This window comes from Macaca mulatta, chromosome X, assembly GCF_049350105.2.
Source record: "Macaca mulatta isolate MMU2019108-1 chromosome X, T2T-MMU8v2.0, whole genome shotgun sequence".
NCBI classification, from domain to species: domain Eukaryota; kingdom Metazoa; phylum Chordata; class Mammalia; order Primates; family Cercopithecidae; genus Macaca; species Macaca mulatta.
In genome coordinates, this window is record NC_133426.1 from 23,797,638 (window position 1) to 23,816,013 (window position 18,376).

The 18,376-nt window shown below is 42.8% G+C and overlaps 1 protein-coding gene across 5 annotated transcripts in view; it reads right to left on the reverse strand.

Annotated features, from left to right (window-relative positions):
* Nucleotides 1-18,376, reverse strand: part of KLHL15 (kelch like family member 15) — a 48,261-nt gene that overhangs the window by 14,814 nt on the left and 15,071 nt on the right. For all 5 annotated transcript variants that reach the window (XM_077987583.1, XM_077987582.1, XM_077987584.1 and 2 more), the window contains 1 exon segment: nucleotides 11,910-12,621. In XM_077987583.1, the coding sequence (XP_077843709.1) occupies nucleotides 11,910-12,614 (705 nt within the window). In that variant the 5' untranslated portion in view covers nucleotides 12,615-12,621.

Consider the following 18,376-nt stretch of genomic DNA (forward strand, 5'->3'; position numbering starts at 1 on the left):
GGTGAGGGAGAGACGCTCCCTCAGGGCAAGATTCTAAGAGTTTCAGCACAATTTGGTAAAGTTCTCTATCCCTTCAACCCTTCTAGAGAGTAAAAAATATTTTTTTTTTTTTTTTTTTTTTTTTTTTTTGAGACGGAGTCTCGCTCTGCCGCCCAGGCTGGAGTGCAGTGGCCCAATCTCAGCTCACTGCAAGCTCCGCCTCCCGGGTTCACGCCATTCTCCTGCCTCAGCCTCCCGAGTAGTTGGGACTACAGGCGCCCGCCACCGCGCCCGGCTAGTTTTTTGTATTTTTTAGTAGAGACGGGGTTTCACCGTGTTAGCCAGGATGGTCTCGATCTCCTAACCTCGTGATCCGCCCGTCTCGGCCTCCCAAAGTGCTGGGATTACAGGCTTGAGCCACCGCGCCCGGCCGAGAGTAAAAAATATTTAAAAAATAAATGTGCTTCAAGCCTGTAATCCCAGCACTTTGGGAGGCCGAGACGGGTGGATCACCAGGTCAGGAGATCGAGACCATCCTGGCTAACACAGTGAAACCCCGTCTCTACTAAAAAATACAAAAAACTAGCCGGGCGAGCTGGCGGGCGCCTGTGGTCCCAGCTACTCGGGAGGCTGAGGCAGGAGAATGGCGTGAATCCAGGAGGCGGAGTTTGCAGTGAGCTGAGATCTGGCCACTGCACTCCAGCCTGGGTGACAGAGCGAGACTCCGTCTCAAAAAAAAAAATAAATAAATAAATAAATAAATGTGCTTACAAAATCTAATTTCCTTCCAATTTCAGTGCAATAGTAATAGAACACTATTAGAAACTTAAAAAGCTGGGCATAGTGGTGTGCCCCTGTAGTCCCAGCTACTCAGGAGGCCGAGGTGGGAGGACCACTTGAGCCCAGGGATTCAAGGCAGCAGTGAGCGATGATGGTGCCACTGCACTGCAGCCTGGGTGACAAACCAAGACCTCATCTCTAAAAAAATACAATTTCTGGTCAGGCAGGGTGGCTCACGCCTATAGACTCAGCACTTTGGCAGGTGGGCAAACACCTGAGCTCAGGAGTTCAAGACCAGCCTGGCCAACATGGTAAAACCACATCTCTACTAAAAATACAAAAATTACCCAGGCGTGGTGGTGTGCACCTGTAGTCCCAGCTACTTGGGAGGCTGAGGCAGGAGAATCACATGAACCCGGGAGATGGAGGTTGCAGGGAGCTGAGATTGTGCCATTCTACTCCAGCCTGGGCAACAGAGTGAGACTCTTGTCTCCAAAAAAACAAAAAAACCTTTTTTTTTTTTTTTTTTTTTTTTTTTAAATTTTAGAAAAAGAAACTAACAAGCCTCAGCCAAGTGCCATGGCTCATGCCTGTAATCCCAGCACTTTGGGAGGCTGAGATGGGAGCATGGCTTGATGCCAGGAGTTGAGACCAGCCAAGACAACATGGCAAAACTCCATCCCTACCAAAAAACAAACAAAAAACCCTAACAAACCTCAAAGGTAGAACATAAATTTTTTTGTTATTTTTTTTTGGTTTGAGACGGAGTCTCGCTCTGTCACCCAGATTGGAGTGCAGTGGCACAATCTCAGCTCACTGCAACCTCCGCCTCCCAGGTTCAAGCGATTCTCTTGCCTCAGCCTCCTAAGTAGCTGGGATTATAGGCACGTGCCACCATGGCCCAGCTAATTTTTGTATTTTTAGTAGAGACGGGGTTTCGCCATGTTAGTCAGGCTGGTCTTGAACTCCTGACCTTGTGATCCGTCCGTCTTGGCTTCCCAAAGTGCTGGGATTACAGGCGTGTGCCACCGTGCCTTCTGAGACGGAGTCTTGCTCTGTTGCCCAGGCTGGAGTGCAGTGGTGCAATCTTGGCTCAATGCAAGCTCCGCCTCCCGGGTTCACGCCATTCTCCAGCCTCCGCCTCCGGAGTAGCTGGGACTACAGGCACCCGTCACTACGCCCAGCTAATTTTTTGTATTTTTAGTAGAGATGGGATTTCACTGTTAGCCAGGATGGTCTCGATCTCCTGACCTCATGATCCGCCCGCCTCGGCCTCCCAAAGTGCTGGGATTACAGGCGTGAGCCACCGCACCAGGCCTAATAATGTATTTTTAAAAAAGACTTAGAACCATCTTTTTATTTTCTGGTTATACTAATATTTAGATAGTACAACTAAGTTCTAGAATTCACAACTTATAAGGAATTTTTTTTCCTATTGATGATAGAACAGGAAAGCCAAGTAAAAGGTTTCATCCTAAAACTAACTTTTCAATGAACAATGCTTACCTATTACACAAATAGTATTTTCTGAATAATAAATTTGAAAATAAAACTTAACTCATAGTACTTCCCCCTTCTTCCTTTCCTGCTCCAAACCTTTTCTCCAGTCATTTCCAGACTCTCTGATCCTCTTCAATTTCTGCTTATCATCTGCTTTTTCCTTCCAATTTCTTCAAAGAGTTTTCTCATTTTAAAAAAAAATTTTCTTTTGAGACAGAGTTTCACTCTTGTCCAGGCTGGAGTGCAATGGCGAGGTCTCGGCTCACTGCAACCTCCGCCTCCTGGGTTCAAGCGACTTGTCCTGCCTCAGTCTCCCGTGTAGCTGGGATTACAGGCGTCTGCCACCACACTCAGCTAATTTTTCTGTATTTTTAGTAGAGATGGGGTTTCACCATGCTAGCCAGGCTGGTATCAAACACCTGACCTCAGGTGATCCGCCCACCTCGGCCTCCCAAAGTGCTGGGATTACAGGCTTGAGCCACCGCGCCTGGCCACGGTTTTCTTCTTTTAAATGTCAACAAAGCTGTCCCTGTTCCACACCTTCCTTTTTAATTTCCAATTGTCCTATGCTTGTTTTCATCTATCTTTTATTTAAAAAGAGAATCAGCAAGTAAGACTGAATTTTTACACTCCGATTTTCTATAGGTTCCTGTTTGTCTAATACACTCCCCAAGATCCTATCTTTCCTAGGACACTAATATAATCAACACCTAGATTACAGGCACTCTTCAGGAATCTGTGAATCTGGAGTGAATGCAAGTCAAAGGCAGAAAATAAGAGCACTCTACATCTACACATAAAAGGCAGAAAACTTCAGGGAAGAAAAACACCTTGCGTGATTTCTAAAGAACTGAACATGCATTAATTACAGTCTTCCAAGTCCATGGGGTTGGGGAGGAAGAGTTGGCAAAAAGGAGTCTGATGCAGAAAAAGACATTAAGTTAACTGAGAAAGTACACTTAACCCACTGACCTAGTTTCTAACAGAAAACCTGCTCATCTCTATGCTTTCACTCCAAGAGGTGAGTTGTTAATTTAAGCAATTTCAAGTTCTAGCTGTGTATTATCTGATATCTGAAGGAGATTTGAAACGTTTTCAAAAACAACTCAAGCTTATTAGAAATTCGAATCAAATTTCACATTTGAAATACAGGTTACTATCTTTAAAAAAGTTGGCCCAGCTGGGTGCGGTGGCTCACACCTGTAATCCCAGCACTTTGGGAGGCTGAGGAGGGCAGATCACGAGGTCAGGAGATCGAGACCAGCCTGGCCAACATGGTGAAACCCTGTCTCCACTAAAAATACAAAAATTAGCAGAGCATGGTGGTGCCCGCCTGTAACCCCAGCTACTACTCAGGAGGCTGAGGCAGGAGAATCGCTTGAACCAGAGAGTTGGAGGCTGCGGTGAGCCGAGATTGCACCACTGCACTGCAGCCTGTGAGACTCCATCTCAAAATAAATAAATAATAAAAAAAAGTTTGTTACTGTCAAACACAGCACTGCTTATATTTCTCACGTACTTCTAAAACTGAGAGCTTATATTTCTCATGTACTTCTTAAAAACTGAGGGTTAGAGGGAAATTTCTACTTCTCTAGATTTATCTGGCTCTAGCTGAAGTCATTAGATATAAATGAACTGTTTTTCTCCAAAGAGTTTTTGGCTAAATTATGGTAACACTGCAGGTGACAGTTTGGTTCCTGGACAGAAATTTTGCATTGGTCAAGTGCTGGATTAGTCAAAACATGTTCCAATGCCTAAGTGAAGGAATTCTGGAGGGGCATACAGCACCTACACTTTACATAGATGTGGCTTTGCCCAGGCAGTTTCATTTACCAAATGGGTTGTGCCTCAATTAACCAGAACAGCATACCACCTAAGCATGAGATTATATTAAGAACAATATATGTCCTTACGTGTCATAGGCTATTGTTAATACTATATAGATCAACTATGCTCACAGAGAAAATATGTGGAAGATTATTAGTGTTTTGTGAAGACCAGTTGTGAGAGCTACTGCATTCTAAGTAATGTGTACTTTGGATGCCTAATTTGTCATTTTTTAATTCTGTCAGTTTCAAGGTGAGTCCAAGACACCTAATCCTCATTTTAAAATGTAGCATTTAAAGCCACAGATTCAGCTTGGGCAACATGGCAAAACTCCATGTCTACAAAAAATTAGCCAGGCATGGTCGTGTGCACCTGTAGTCCAAGCTACTTGGGAGGCTGAGGTGGGAGGATCGCTTGAGCCCAGGTGACAGAGTGAGAACCTGTCTCAAAAAAACAACAACAACAAAAAAACTAATTCTGCTCCCTAAATTAGATATATATATTTTTTAATGTTAAAAAGCTTTTCCGGCCAGGCACGGTGGGTCACACCTGTTAATCCCAGCACTTTGGGAGGCCAAGGTGGATGGATCATCCGAGGTCAAGAGTTCGAGACCAGCCTGGCCAACATGGGTAAAACCTCGTCTCTACTAAAAATACAAAAATTAGTTGGGTGTGGTGGTGCACACCTGTAATCCCAGCTACTAGGGATGCTTAGGCAAGAGACTTGCTTGAACCTGAGAGGTGGAGGTTGCAGTGAGCTGAGATCACACCACTGCACTCCAGCCTGGGCAACAGAGTAAGACTCCATCTCAAAAAATATATATAAATAAATAAATAAATAAAAAGCTATCCTGAGGCATTAATTTTTACAGATGCTTAGGTTTTCCAAAATAGTGAAGTCATCTTTATCACTTATCAAAATTATCTCAAAGTTGTGAATATTCTCATAACAAATTCTCTGTAAGTTACGGAAATCCAATTTTGGGGGGATATACTGAATTACATTTAACAGACAGGGGAAAAAAGTACATTCGGGGGTCTATCATGAGCCAGTTTATAAGATAAAATATTTTGAATAAGCATGATGGCTTTATTTAAAGCAGAATACTTCTATATAATCTACTTCCTTAATAGCCAATGAAAAATGAACTATAAAATCCTAAATACAAAGCTGAACTAATGTGTTTTTTCTCTTTATAGGATTTAAAATAGATTTCTTTCCCTTTGAGAGATTGAAAGATTTTATGATTATGAAGACACTGTATTTTACATATTAATACAATGTCTAAGGGGATCATTGGGATGCTGAATCTTACCTTATGCATATTTATGATACTGAAGATACCCTGGGTTCAAAAATATTAAAATGTCACTGTACTAGAGAATCAACATATGGGTATTTTAATGAATAATTTAACAATTTTCTTTAAAAAATACTTTATGCACAAAAAGTCGTATAGGCTGGGAGTGGTGGCTCACGCCTGTAATCCCAGCACTTTGGGGGGCCAAGGTGGGCAGATCACTTGAGGTCAGGAGTTTGAGACCAGCCTGGCCAACATGGCAAAACCCCGTCTCTACTAACAACACAAAAATCAGCAGGATGTGATGGCACATGCCTGCAATTCCAGCTACTCGGGAGGCTGAGGCAGGAGAATCGCTTGAACCTGGGAGGCGAAGGTTGCAGTGAGCCAAGATCACCCCACTGCACTCCAGCCTGGGAGACAGAGCGAGACTCCGTTTCAAAAAAAAAAAAAAAAAAAAAAAAAAGGAAAAAATATATATCTCCAAAAAAATTAGCAGGGCGTGGTGGCGGGCACCTGTAGTCCCAGTAACTCGGGAGGCTGAGGCAGGAGAATGGCGTGAACCCGAGAGGCGGAGCTTGCAGTGAACTGAGATCGCGCTACTGCACTCCAGTCTGGGTGACAGAGCTAGACTTGGTCTCAAAAGAAAAAATAAATAAAAACAAAAATAAATAAATAAAAGTCAGGTATAATATGCATTTTGCCAAATATACATTTACTTCATACAATGTTTTCAATAAAACAATAATTGTTTTTTAAAAACCAAAGACCAAAGAAAGCAGTTTCAACTATTTAAATCTTCGTATCACTGAAATTCAGAATGACAAATGTCAGGCCTTATCTGTTAACATGTGCAAAGACCATCAGAGCTAGTAAAAAATACATGCCATAGACATTTCCGTAAGTAAAAACTGAAACTGTAGTCTAGTTTTAAAACTAGGAATCCACTATAGATCAAATGAGTCATAAAAACCCTTAAATAACTATGTCAAAAGGACAAGATCCTTAAAATTTCAATTTGATTATTTCAGTGAAAACCCAAGATTTGTGCTTTCATATCGAAGTTTTCCCACACTTTATATATATTTTTTCAGTGCCATTAAATTTCCTAGGCTATGTTTTCTTTTTTTTTTGGGGGGGGGTAGGGAGGAACAGGTTCTCACTTTATCACCCAGGCTGGAATGCAGTGGCACAACCATGGCTCACTGCAACCTCGACCTCTCCGGCTCAAGCAATCCTCCCACCTCAAACTCCCCAGTAGCTGGGACTCCAGGCATGCACCACCACAACCAACTAATTTTTAAATTTCTTGTAGAGACAGGTTTGCCTATGTTGCCTAGGCTGGTCCCCAACTCCTGGGCTCAAATGATCCTCCTGCCTAGGATTCCCAAAGTGCTGGGATTATAGGCATAAGCCACCCTTCCTGGCCCTTCAGCTATGTTTTGCTCATGTAAACACTTAGAATTTTTACAACTCTGTAACATACGCCTGCCCCTTAGGCTATGTTTTGTTAATGTAAACAGCTTAGAATTTTCATAGCTTTGTAACAACTTCTGAATGACCCAGGCTGGGCCACAGGTTAACAGCATGCTTCTGGCACTTTAGGGTCTTCTCCCTATTCTATTAGCTGTAACAGGAAGTCCCAGATTGGGAAGCAAGCTGCCCTGGCTTTCAGCCTAGACAGTGCCACTTGGTCTGGAATAAGATCCTTAACCTTTCTGTGCCTGTTTCCTTATCTACAAAATGGGGATAACATGTAGATGCTACCTGTATGTACAGTAGAGCACTCAGTGCATGACGGAGCATAAATGTATGTGTGTGTGTGCGTGCGCGCACATAGTGTTCAGATAAAGAGTATTGCTGCCTCTAAGGAACTCAGGAAATTTGGAAGCCTTGGCCTCTTCAGGGATGGTTCCACAGAATACTTAGTACAAAAATTAAGACAATCTGGCCAGGCACGGTGGCTCACGTCTATAATTCCAGCACTTTGGGAGGCCGAGGCAGCAGGATCACTTGAGGCCAGCTCAAGATCAGCCTGAACAACACAGGTGAGACCCTATCTCTACAAAAAAATGTTAAATATTTAAAAAGAAAAAAAGTATACTAAAAAAAAGAAAAAAAAAGTTAAGACAATCTTATCTTACCTAAGGAGAAAATCCAGTAGAGGACTACATAGATACCGCAGAAGGATAAACCCAAAGATTTCAGCACAGCTAGAGCACATGACTTCAGTCCCTAGAACGAATGGGGGCTTTTCCTTGGGTAAAGGCAGAATGCCCCCTTCCCTACACTATTAAGTCACTGCTCAAATCTGTTACTACCAAAGGAAGAATTAAGAATCTCCAGCCAGATACAGTGGCTCATGCCTGTAATCCCAGCACTTTCCGAGGCTGAGGTAGGCAGATCACCTGAGGTCAGGAGTTTGAGACTAGCCTGACCAACGTGGAGAAACCCCATCTCTACAAAAATACAAAATTAGCCGTGCGTGGTGGATCCTGACAAAAAGATGCTATACTCAATGACAGTTATCTTCACCAGCCAATCCACAGAATCATCAGGTAGGTTAAAGTTCATTTAACACTAACTGTACATAACGTTTCTAAAGGCTAGAAATCTGGGAGAAGGGTTAAGTATGTGAGAAAGGCTATTTACCGTATGCACATTCAGACAGTTTCTATTGAACAACACATCTTAACTTCTAGAGCAGGGCTGTGAGATAAAAATAGAATCTGAGCCACAAATGTGAGTCAAAGATGCAATTTTTACATTTTCTAGTAGCCACATTTTAAAGGTGAAGTTGATTTTAATAATATAGTTGTTGAAAATATATCCAAAATATAATCTCAACATGTAATCAATGTAAAAATTGAGGTAATTTACATTCATTTTATCATCTTAGTCTTTGAAATCTCAATTCAGAGTAGCCACATTTCAAGTGTTCAAGAGCCACAAGTGACAACTATATTGAACAATGCAGTTCAAGAGTCACTGACACTTTAGCTAGTTTTAATCCCAATACATTAAATGGAAGTGTTCTAAATCAAAAAGAGGGAGGAGATTTTAGGAATCGAAAAGAAACCTAATACCGAATAGTATGAACAAAATTCTTGATTTTAGTCCTAGAATTGGGCTACTTCGCTTCATAATACAAAGTTCATAGAAACTACTTAGCTACTTTGATTAGAGTAGTTTTCCAAGTTTTTCTCTGGCAGTCAACATTTTCCTGTAACTGTTCCTGAAAAACATGGTGCTAAAAAGATGTGTTAGTAGGAAATAAAGGGAATAGAAGAACTAAGTTAACACCAACACAAGGAAGTTATCAGAGACATCCAGAATGTAGGACACACTGAGGCAACTGGTGGTCTGGTCTCAAAAAAAAAAAAGAGCGAAGAACTGTTCTAGATGAAGAAAGATTAGATAACCATATTAGGGTCTTGCTAATTTTCCTAGGTAGAATAGTATTTTAGTATTGTACTTAAGTAGGAAAAAGTTCTTACGCTTAGGAGAAGCATGTTAAGTATATAGGAGGAGGTGTCATGATATTTATAACTTATTTTCAAATGTTCGACCCAGAAAAAAATCGATATGAAGCAAATACAGCAAATGTTAACAGTTCTTGAATCTAAGTGATAGCTGTACAAGTGGTCATTATATTATTTACTCGACTTTTTGTATGTTTGAACATCCTCATAGATTAAAAGAGACATAGGCCAGGCATGGTGGCTCATATCTCCCAACACTTTGGGAGGCCAGGTTGGGAGAATCACTTCAGGCCAGGAGTTTGAGAACAGCCTGGGCAACATAGTGAGACCCTATTTCTTTAAAAAAAAAAAAAAAATTTTGTTTTAATTAGCCAGGCATGGTTATGCATACCTGCAGTCCCACCTACTCAGAGACTGACGTGGGGGGATCACCTGAACCCAGGAGAGGGAGGCTGTAGTGAGCCATGATCGTGCCACTGCACTCCAGCCTGGGTGACAGAGCGAGACCGTGTCTCCAAAAATAAAAACAAAAACAAAAAACAATTATCTCTCTGTGGCTAGGTCCTTACTAAATTTTCCTAAGAAAATAATTCCAGAAGGAAGCCTTAACAACATGTTTATTCTGATAACTCCCAATGTCTGGCCAATGGGTAATAACCACCTCCTATGCTGCACATGCCAAAGGAATCCACCAGTAGATATAACTGACGTTTTTTACAATTTGCAAAATTACCTGATAGTCTAGTGTTAATTTTCAGCTACTGTCACTTTTGTTTGCCTTGAACTGATCACTGGACTATAAGAAGGCTTTGAAGCTCAGCACTTAAAATAATTTACTATGGCCGGGCACGGTAACTCACACCTGTAATCCCAGCTACTCAGGAGGCTGAGGCATGAGATTCGATTGAGCCTGGGAGACAGAGGTTGCGGTGAGCCGAGATAGCGCCACTGCACTCCAGCCTGGGTGACAGAGCTAGACTCCGTCTCAAAAAAAGAAAATCTACTGCTATCAATTATCTATCATATTGTCTGACAAGAGGGAAAATCTCACCTTTTATTTCATAGTACCTTCCATCTAGACTGAGGTTGGAGGGGTTTTGTTCTAGCAGTGGGAAAGAATTTGCATTTAATGTATAAAGACAAAACAGGGGCCAGGTACAGTGTCTCATGCCTGTAATCCCAGCAATTTGGGAGGCCGAGGCGGGTGGATGACTTGAGGCCAGGAGTTTGAGACAAGCCTGGCCAAGATGGTGAAACCCCGTCTCTACTAAAAACACACAAAAATTAGCCAGGCGTGGTGGTGGGTACCTGTAATCCCAGCTACTCGGGAGGCTGAGGCAGAAGAATCGCTGGAACCCAGGAGGTAGAGGCTGCAGTGAGCCGAGATTACACCACTGCACTCCAGCCTGGGCGAGAGTGAGATTCCATCTCAAAACCAAAAACCAAAAACCAAAAAAAAAACCCAAAACAAAACAGGATTCCCCAGGGAAAGAAAGCAATAAAAACAAAAGGAAAAAAAAAATCAAAACATCAGAGACAAATGATTTACATAATTGATGTAGGGCTGATTATCACTAAACCAAAAATAATTAAGAAATATATCCTTGGCCGGGCGGGGGGTGGCTCAGGCCTGTAATCCCAGCACTTTGGGAGGCCGAGGCAGGTGGATCATGAGGTCAGGAGTTCGAGACCAGCCTGGCCAAGATGGTTAAACCCTGTCTTTACTAAAAAACACAAAAATTAGCCAGGTGCAGTGGCGGGCACCTGTGTAATCCCAGCTACTCGGGAGGCTGAGGCAAGAGAATCGCTTGAACCCGGGAGGCGGAGTTTGCAGTGAGCCGAGATCGCACCACCGCACTCTAGCCTGGGCGACAGAGCAAGACTCCATCTCAAATTTTAAAAAACATTATATATATATATATATACACACATACTTTAGTTTCAATTATTTTTGCTGTATCAATACATTCTGAGAATAAAAGATAAAAATCCACAAAACTGAATTCTCAGTTTCACAGCATTTTGGAGGAAAAAAAATGTCAGGCTGCTGTTATTCAAAGGCGCAAATGGGTTTATTTTTCAAATGGCATAAACAACCCTCCTTTGCAGATATTTTTATAACCAGGTCTAATAACTAAAGCTGAGGAACTATTTAACATGAAAGGTGACCGACCAAGTTTTCAGTGTGCTTTCTAGAAAAAAGAGAAGATGCAAGAAGTAAACAGAGCCCCAGAGGTAACCATGTGATTAGAAACCAATTAAGTTATTAAGCAATTACTAAATCTGCTCTATGACCTTTGGGCAAGAAAGGATCACAAGTGAAACTCTATAAAAATGAACATGCTTACATGCAAAAAAAGGGCAAGGCTGTTTCAGAGAAAGACTATTTTTAAGAGATGGTAAAATGTGCCCAGGGATGGTTGATCAATGTAGACAGAGGATTTATAGTCTACTTGTTTAGAAATGCCAAAATGATGTTTTTAGACACATAACATGTTTTCATTGTCAAATTTAGTTACTATTCACAGTAGAACAGGGAAAACCAGAAAGTAAGAGTAGGGAAGAAAATCACCATTAGGGCCTATTGGTTTTCAAGAGCTATTTTGTATGTCCTTGCTATATTTTAGAAGAATAAGAAACTCTATTAATGTATACCATGCAGAACTCTTCTCAATGCCAATTTCTGCATGTATTACTTAAATTTATTTTTAAAAAGAGATCTAGTCTGACTCGGTTCTGATTTAATTTGTGAAATGAAAAGCTACAGCAAACATGTAATATTTTGCATAAAATAATTATGCTTCAACTTTAAAAGTACTTTTAAAATAAAACTATTCTACTACCTACGTGGTTTATCTTTCACCCACAAAATGTATTTCAGAAAACCTAAATGCACAAAAAATCAGGCTTCTTACACATAAAGTACTCTTATAAGTTATTCATTCTTGGCTCCTAACTAAGTCTGTGAATCTTACCTATAAAGACATACACTGCCTTAACTAAATGATGAGTACCGTCTATTACTTTCAAACACACTAACCTTCTCAAAAACGCTGGTTGGGGTCATCAAGCAAAACCGGATATTCTGAATGATGGTATCGGTATGTCTCCAGCGTCTTCTATCATGCCGCAGCCAAGACTGCACAGCCTCATACAGCTCTATCTCTGGGAACCTACTCAGATGATCATTATCCAAATAAGACATGAGCTTCTCAAAGCTCAGATAGGACAGAAAGTCAGGCCTAGACATGAGTGGCACAAAGTTGTCTAGCAGAAAGGCGTCCAACTTCTCCCTGACTCCCTCGATGTTTACGCCGAAATCATCTAAGAGTCTCATAATTTCTGCACAATTTTCTAGGCAGATCTTCGCTAAGAGAAAAGAGCAGCAGAACTTCACCACTTCTATAAGCTGAACATACATGGCTGCCTGAAGAATCTCATGAACGGTATTCATACTCAGCTCTATAGTACCGTAGTACATAAATTGCAGGACGTGGCTGAAACCAGTAGCTGTTAGACCTTTTAAATGAATTTTGTCCTGATCTCGTTCCCTCATGTCTGCAGTAAACATAATTCTGAAGTAGTCACTCTGGGTGGCCAAGAGTGCTTTATGGGCCTGGAACTGATGATCTTCAATAACCAGAGTGACATCAAGAAGCAATCCCTCCTCATACAGTGCTCTGAAACCAGCAGAGACACTGGTGTCATGGATGGAGGAACAGAATCCTTCCACGTCCCCTGCCATGAATCACCTGGAAAAAAAGTAATCAAAGACAACAATGTTAAACACTTCCATGCATTCAGAAGAGAATATTAACTTGGAGTTTTAACAATTTTTGCTATTATCTCAATTCCACTACCTAAGTCCAAAATGTACAAGTCCTTTGGGAGAAGACAAACTGAAGGTTTGCAGACTAATGTTTTTGGCTTTCCTACCTAAGGAAAAGAATCTATTAAAGATACATCAATAGTTCATGCCTGTAACCCCAGCACTTGGGGAGGCCAAGGCAGGAAGATCGCTTGAGCCCAGGAGTTGGAGACCAGCCTGGGCAAGATGGCAAATCTCTGTCTCTACGAAATAATAATAATAGTAATAAAAAGTAGCTGGGCATGGTGGCACACTGCCAGCAGCCCCAGCTACTTCAGAGGCTGAGGTGGGAGAATCCCTTGAGCCCACGAGTTTGAGGCTACAGTGAGCTATCATTGCACCACTGCACTCCAGCCTGGGCAACAGAGCAACACCCTATCTCTTAAAAATATGTACATATGTCGGGCAAGCGCGGTGGCTCACACCTGTAATCCCAGCACTTTGGGAGGCCGAGGTGGGTGGATCACCTGAGGTCAGGAGTTCAAGACCAGCCTGACCAATATGGTGAAACCCCGACTCTACTAAAAATACAAAAAGCAGCCAGGTGTGGTGGCATGCACCTGTAGTCCCAGCTACTCAGGAGACTAAGACAGGAGAATCGCTTGAGCTCGGGAGGTGGAGGTTGCAGTGAGCCGAGATCACGCCACTGCACTCCAGCCTGGGAGACAGAGCGAGACTCCATCTCCAAAAAAAAAAATAATAATAATAATAAATAAATATATATACATAAAAATATATATGCGCACACACACATATATACGTCAAACAATGGTAAATTGTTATCTTACAAATAATATATGCCTATTCCATTGATTTCATACTGTTAATCAAATATACTTTAAATATGTTCCAAAATTAGCAACATAAAAAGGATTTCACAGCCAAACACTAAATTATGAAAAAAGGGACAAAAATGAAACTAAAAAGTATACCTGAAAACTCCTAGAAATTTACCTAAAGGAAATATTCAAATAAATAGCCAAGTTGTACATATAAGGTTTTTCTATCTAGGCTTATTATTAAAAAATTAGAAACTATTCAAAAGTCCAATAACAAATTATTAAAACATAATACGGTCCTACAATAAATTACTTTAACAATTTAAAATGATGCCAACAGTTTAACTATTTTTACAAAGAATATTTACCAGATGTTGTATGGAAAAAAAAAAGCAAGTGACCACAGTATACTGAGTACATCTTCAAAAACTAAACACACATATTATTTGTTAGCTGAGAAAAAGTCTGGAGAAATATGTACCAAAATAATGTCCCTGGGTAGTGGGTTTTCAGGAGAGGCTTTCTTTTCATTTACCTCATTACCCTTACTTTGAAAAACAATAATGATGTGATGCATATATATTTAAAAATACAAATATATAATTTTAAAGGAAATTAAACCAAATCTTTCCGTATCAGAGAAATGAAGGTGAAACAGCAGAGAACTATAATTAGATCTCTTAAATACAGCAGAATAAACTAATTCAGTCTACTTTTTGTTTTTTTGGGGACAGACTCTAGCTCTGTCGTCCAGGCTGGAGTGCAGTGACATAATCTCGGCTCACCACAACCTCTGCTTCCTGGGTTCAAGTGATTCTCATGCCTCAGCCTCCCAAGTAGCTGGGTCTACAGGCACCTGCCACACACCCAGCTAATTTTTCTATTTTTAGCGAAGACGGGTTTCGCCATGTTGGCTAGGCTCGTCTGAAACTCCTGGCCTCAGGTGATCCATCTGGCTCGGCCTCCCAAAGTGGTGGGGTTACAGGCATGAGCCACTGCGCCCAGTCACTAATTCAATCTACTGGGCTATTTATGAAGCAAATTAATTTTCTCCTTTTTACATACCCCCTCCCAGGCCATCTATCTTCTTAATTCTCATCCTTACACAGCTCCCAGCTTCTTCCCCAATGACCCATCCTCCATCCCTGAATTCCCTCCCAAACCTTTCCACTGTGCCCCGTGGAACCTTACTTCAATGTAAACAAACTCCCCTACATGCTCAGGTTGGTCACAGAAAGTTCCCTCCTCAACTTTATTTAAATGAGACATAGTTTTCCTAAAAGTCACAGCTTAGCCGGGCGCGGTGGCTCACGCCTGTAATCCCAGCACTTTGGGAGGCCGAGGCGGGCGGATCACAAGGTCAGGAGATCGAGACCACGGTGAAACCCCGTCTCTACTAAAAATACAAAAAATTAGCCGGACGCGGTTGTGGGCGCCTGTAGTCCCAGCTACTCGGGAGGCTGAGGCAGGAGAATGGCGTGAACCCGGGAGGCGGAGCTTGCAGTGAGCCGAGATCGCGCCCCTGCACTCCAGCCTGGGCGACAGAGCGAGACTCCGTCTCAAAAAAAAAAAAAAAAAAGTCACAGCTTCCAGGCCTCCTGCCTCCAACCTCTATCCCTACTCCCATGCATGTTAGAAAAAAAAAAAAAAAAAAAAAAAAAAAAGCTGTTAGAGCTTACAGACCTACTTTCCAAGCTTTCTTTTTTTTTTTTTTTTTTTTTTTTTTTTTTTTTTTTTTTGAGACGGAGTCTCGCGCTGTTGCCCAGGCTGGAGTGCAGTGGCCGGATCTCAGCTCACTGCAAGCTCCGCCTCCCGGGTTTACACCATTCTCCTGCCTCAGCCTCCCGAGTAACTGGGATTACAGGCACCCGCCAACTCACCCGGCTAGTTTTTTGTATTTTTTTAGTAGAGACGGGGTTTCACCGTGTTCGCCAGGATGGTCTCGATCTCCTGACCTCGTGATCCACCCGCCTCGGCCTCCCAAAGTGCTGGGATTACAGGCTTGAGCCACCGCGCCCGGCCTCCGAGCTTTCTCTCTCTTAGCTTTCTATTGTTCTTTTTCTAAAATCTGGCCTTTTGTTCAGATGAAAATTCATCTTCTGTCACCCCTTATCACTTCCATACACATCTTCTGATCAATCACTCTCAAACATTTGATGAAGACTTCAACACCTAAGCCAGGCATGGTGGCTCACATCTGTAATCCCAGCACTTTGGGAGGCTGAGGCAGGAGGATCACTTGAGGTCAAGAGTTCAAGACCAGCCTGGGCAACATGGTAAAACCTTGTCTCTACTAAAAATACAAAAATTAAAGGCCAGGCATGGTGGCTCATGCCTGTAATCCCAACACTTTCGGAGGCCGAGGTGGGTGGATCACCTGAGGTCAGGAGTTTGAGACCAGCCTGGCCAACATGGTGAAACCCTATCTCTACTAAAAATATAAAAATTAACCAGGCGTGGTGACGGGCCCCTGTAATCCCAGCTACTCAGGAGACTAAGGCAGGAGAATCGCTTGAACCCAGGAGGCAGAGGTTGCAGTGAGCCGAGATTGCGCCACTGCACTCCAACCTGGGCGACAAGAGTGAAACTCCGTCTCAAAATAAATAAAATAAAAAACAAATACAAAAATTAGCTGCACATGGTAGTGGGTGCCTGTAGTCCTAGCTACTCTGGAGGCTGAGACAGGAGAAATCTCCTGAATTCAGGAGGTGGAGGTCACAGTGAGCCAAGACTGCACCACTGCACTCCAGCCTGGGCAACAGAGCTAGACTCCATTTCAAAAAAAAAAAAAAAAAGGGGAGGGGGGGCAGGCGCAGTGGCTCACGCCCATAACCCCAGCCCTTTGGGAGGCCTAGGAGGGTGGATCGCCTGAGGTCAGGAGTTCAAGACCAGCCTGGTCAACATGGCAAAACCTCGTCTCCACTAAAAATACAAAAATTAGCCACGCGTGGTGGCTGGCACCTGTAATCCCAGCTACTTGGGAAGCTGAGGCAGGAGAATCGCTGGAACCCGGGAGGCGGAGGGTGCAGTGAGCCAAGATCACGCCACTGCACTCCAGCCTAGGAGACAGAGCAAGACTCCATCACAAAAAAAAAAAAAAAAAAAAAGACTTCAACACCTGGCTAAGTCATCTTTCACACACCTCTTCAATGTTCACATAAGATCACCCATCCAAAAACTGTAAGTCAAATCTACCTGACCATCTCAACTGTACAACCTCCCCACTTATTCCACTGCAAACCCTACTCCCACCCCACTTGGACCTGTCCCTGATCCAGAACTGGTCTACATCTGAAATCTTAACTGTCAACTTCTCACTTAACCCTCCTACTCTCCTTTCACTTGGTCTATCATCTAACTTTACCCTCTGTCCTTCTCCAGTTTAGACCTTCCCATATCAGAGCAACCACTTTCTAACTAGGGCCTTCATCCCTTAACTCTCTGCCTGTCCTCCATCCCTGCCCTGCTAAACAAAAACTATGCTGACTGACCCTTTGATCTTGGGCCAATCTTCAGTGCCTCTGGGCAGTTTCATCCACCGAATAGTTGTGAGGCATTCCCTGCTGATATAACACTGATGCACTATGAAAGATGTTCCCAAACTAAGAACAACAGATATGGACAAATCTCTGGGATACTACAGCCATTTTTTAAGCACCTTCTAGAATACCTCATGACTTGGGATCATATGTTGGAGGTATTTGCTAGAACACGATCTATAAATCACACCAGCCTAAAAGAGCACTAAGGATGTGGCAGCCAACATCTACGGCTCTGAATTTCCACCAGTGACACTGCGGGACCTAATCTCCCAAGTTCTGTCCTTCCCCTGGTTAGGTGTTTGGATGGACCCCGAGCCGTCCAGAGAAGCAGCTGGCACTGCAGTCAACTGCTGTCACTTGTTCTACCCCCTTTTTCAGGGAGGCTGTCACTGCCAGTGTTACCACTCTGTCAGTGCCCTCCCATTTCATTTACTAAAAGGAAGAGCCCTTCTGTGTGCCAGGTACTGTGTTAGGTATGGAGGTAAGTGCCATTTGGGAATCCCTCTGTACTCTGGGTTTGGCTGAGCCCTCAGTTGCCGAGAAGGAAAAGGTGGCATCTATGCACGCACTAAAAAGATGCCACTTCTCCACTCTCATGAATAAACTATCACTAGATTTACTACTTTGTTTTATCAGTATGTTGTCCATGATACCCTTTATTCAACTTCCTGACAGATTAACCCATTTATTCAATAGTTATCCCAGCCCAAAGTCATCTCAAAACAAAACAAAACAAAAAACCCTTTCTAATAAATAAGAAAAGGCAGGCATGGTGGCTCATGCCTATAATCTCAGCACTTTGGGAGGCTGAGGTAGGAGGATTGCTTGAGGCCAGAAGTTCGGGACCAGCCTCGGCAACATAGTGAGACAGTCTCTTTAAAAAAAAAAAAAAATGCGGAGGGGCGGGGGACCAGGCACTGTGGCTCATGCCTGTAATCCCAGCACTTTGGGAGATTGAGGCAGGCAGATCACAAGGTCAGGAGTTCCTGGCCAACATGGTGAAACCCCATCTCTACTAAAAATACAAAAATTAGCCAGGCGTGGTGGCACATGCCTGTAACCACAACTACTTGGGAGGCTGAGGCACGAGAACTGTTTGAACCTGGGAGGTGGAGGCTGCAGTGAGCCAAGATGGTGCTACTGCACTCCAGCATGGGCAACAGAGCAAGACTTCGTCTCAAAAAAAAAAAAAAAGAGGCTGGGCGCGGTGGCTCAAGCCTGTAATCCCAGCACTTTGGGAGGCCGAGACGGGCGGATCACGAGGTCAGGAGATCGAGACCATCCTGGCTAACACGGTGAAACACCGTCTCTACTAAAA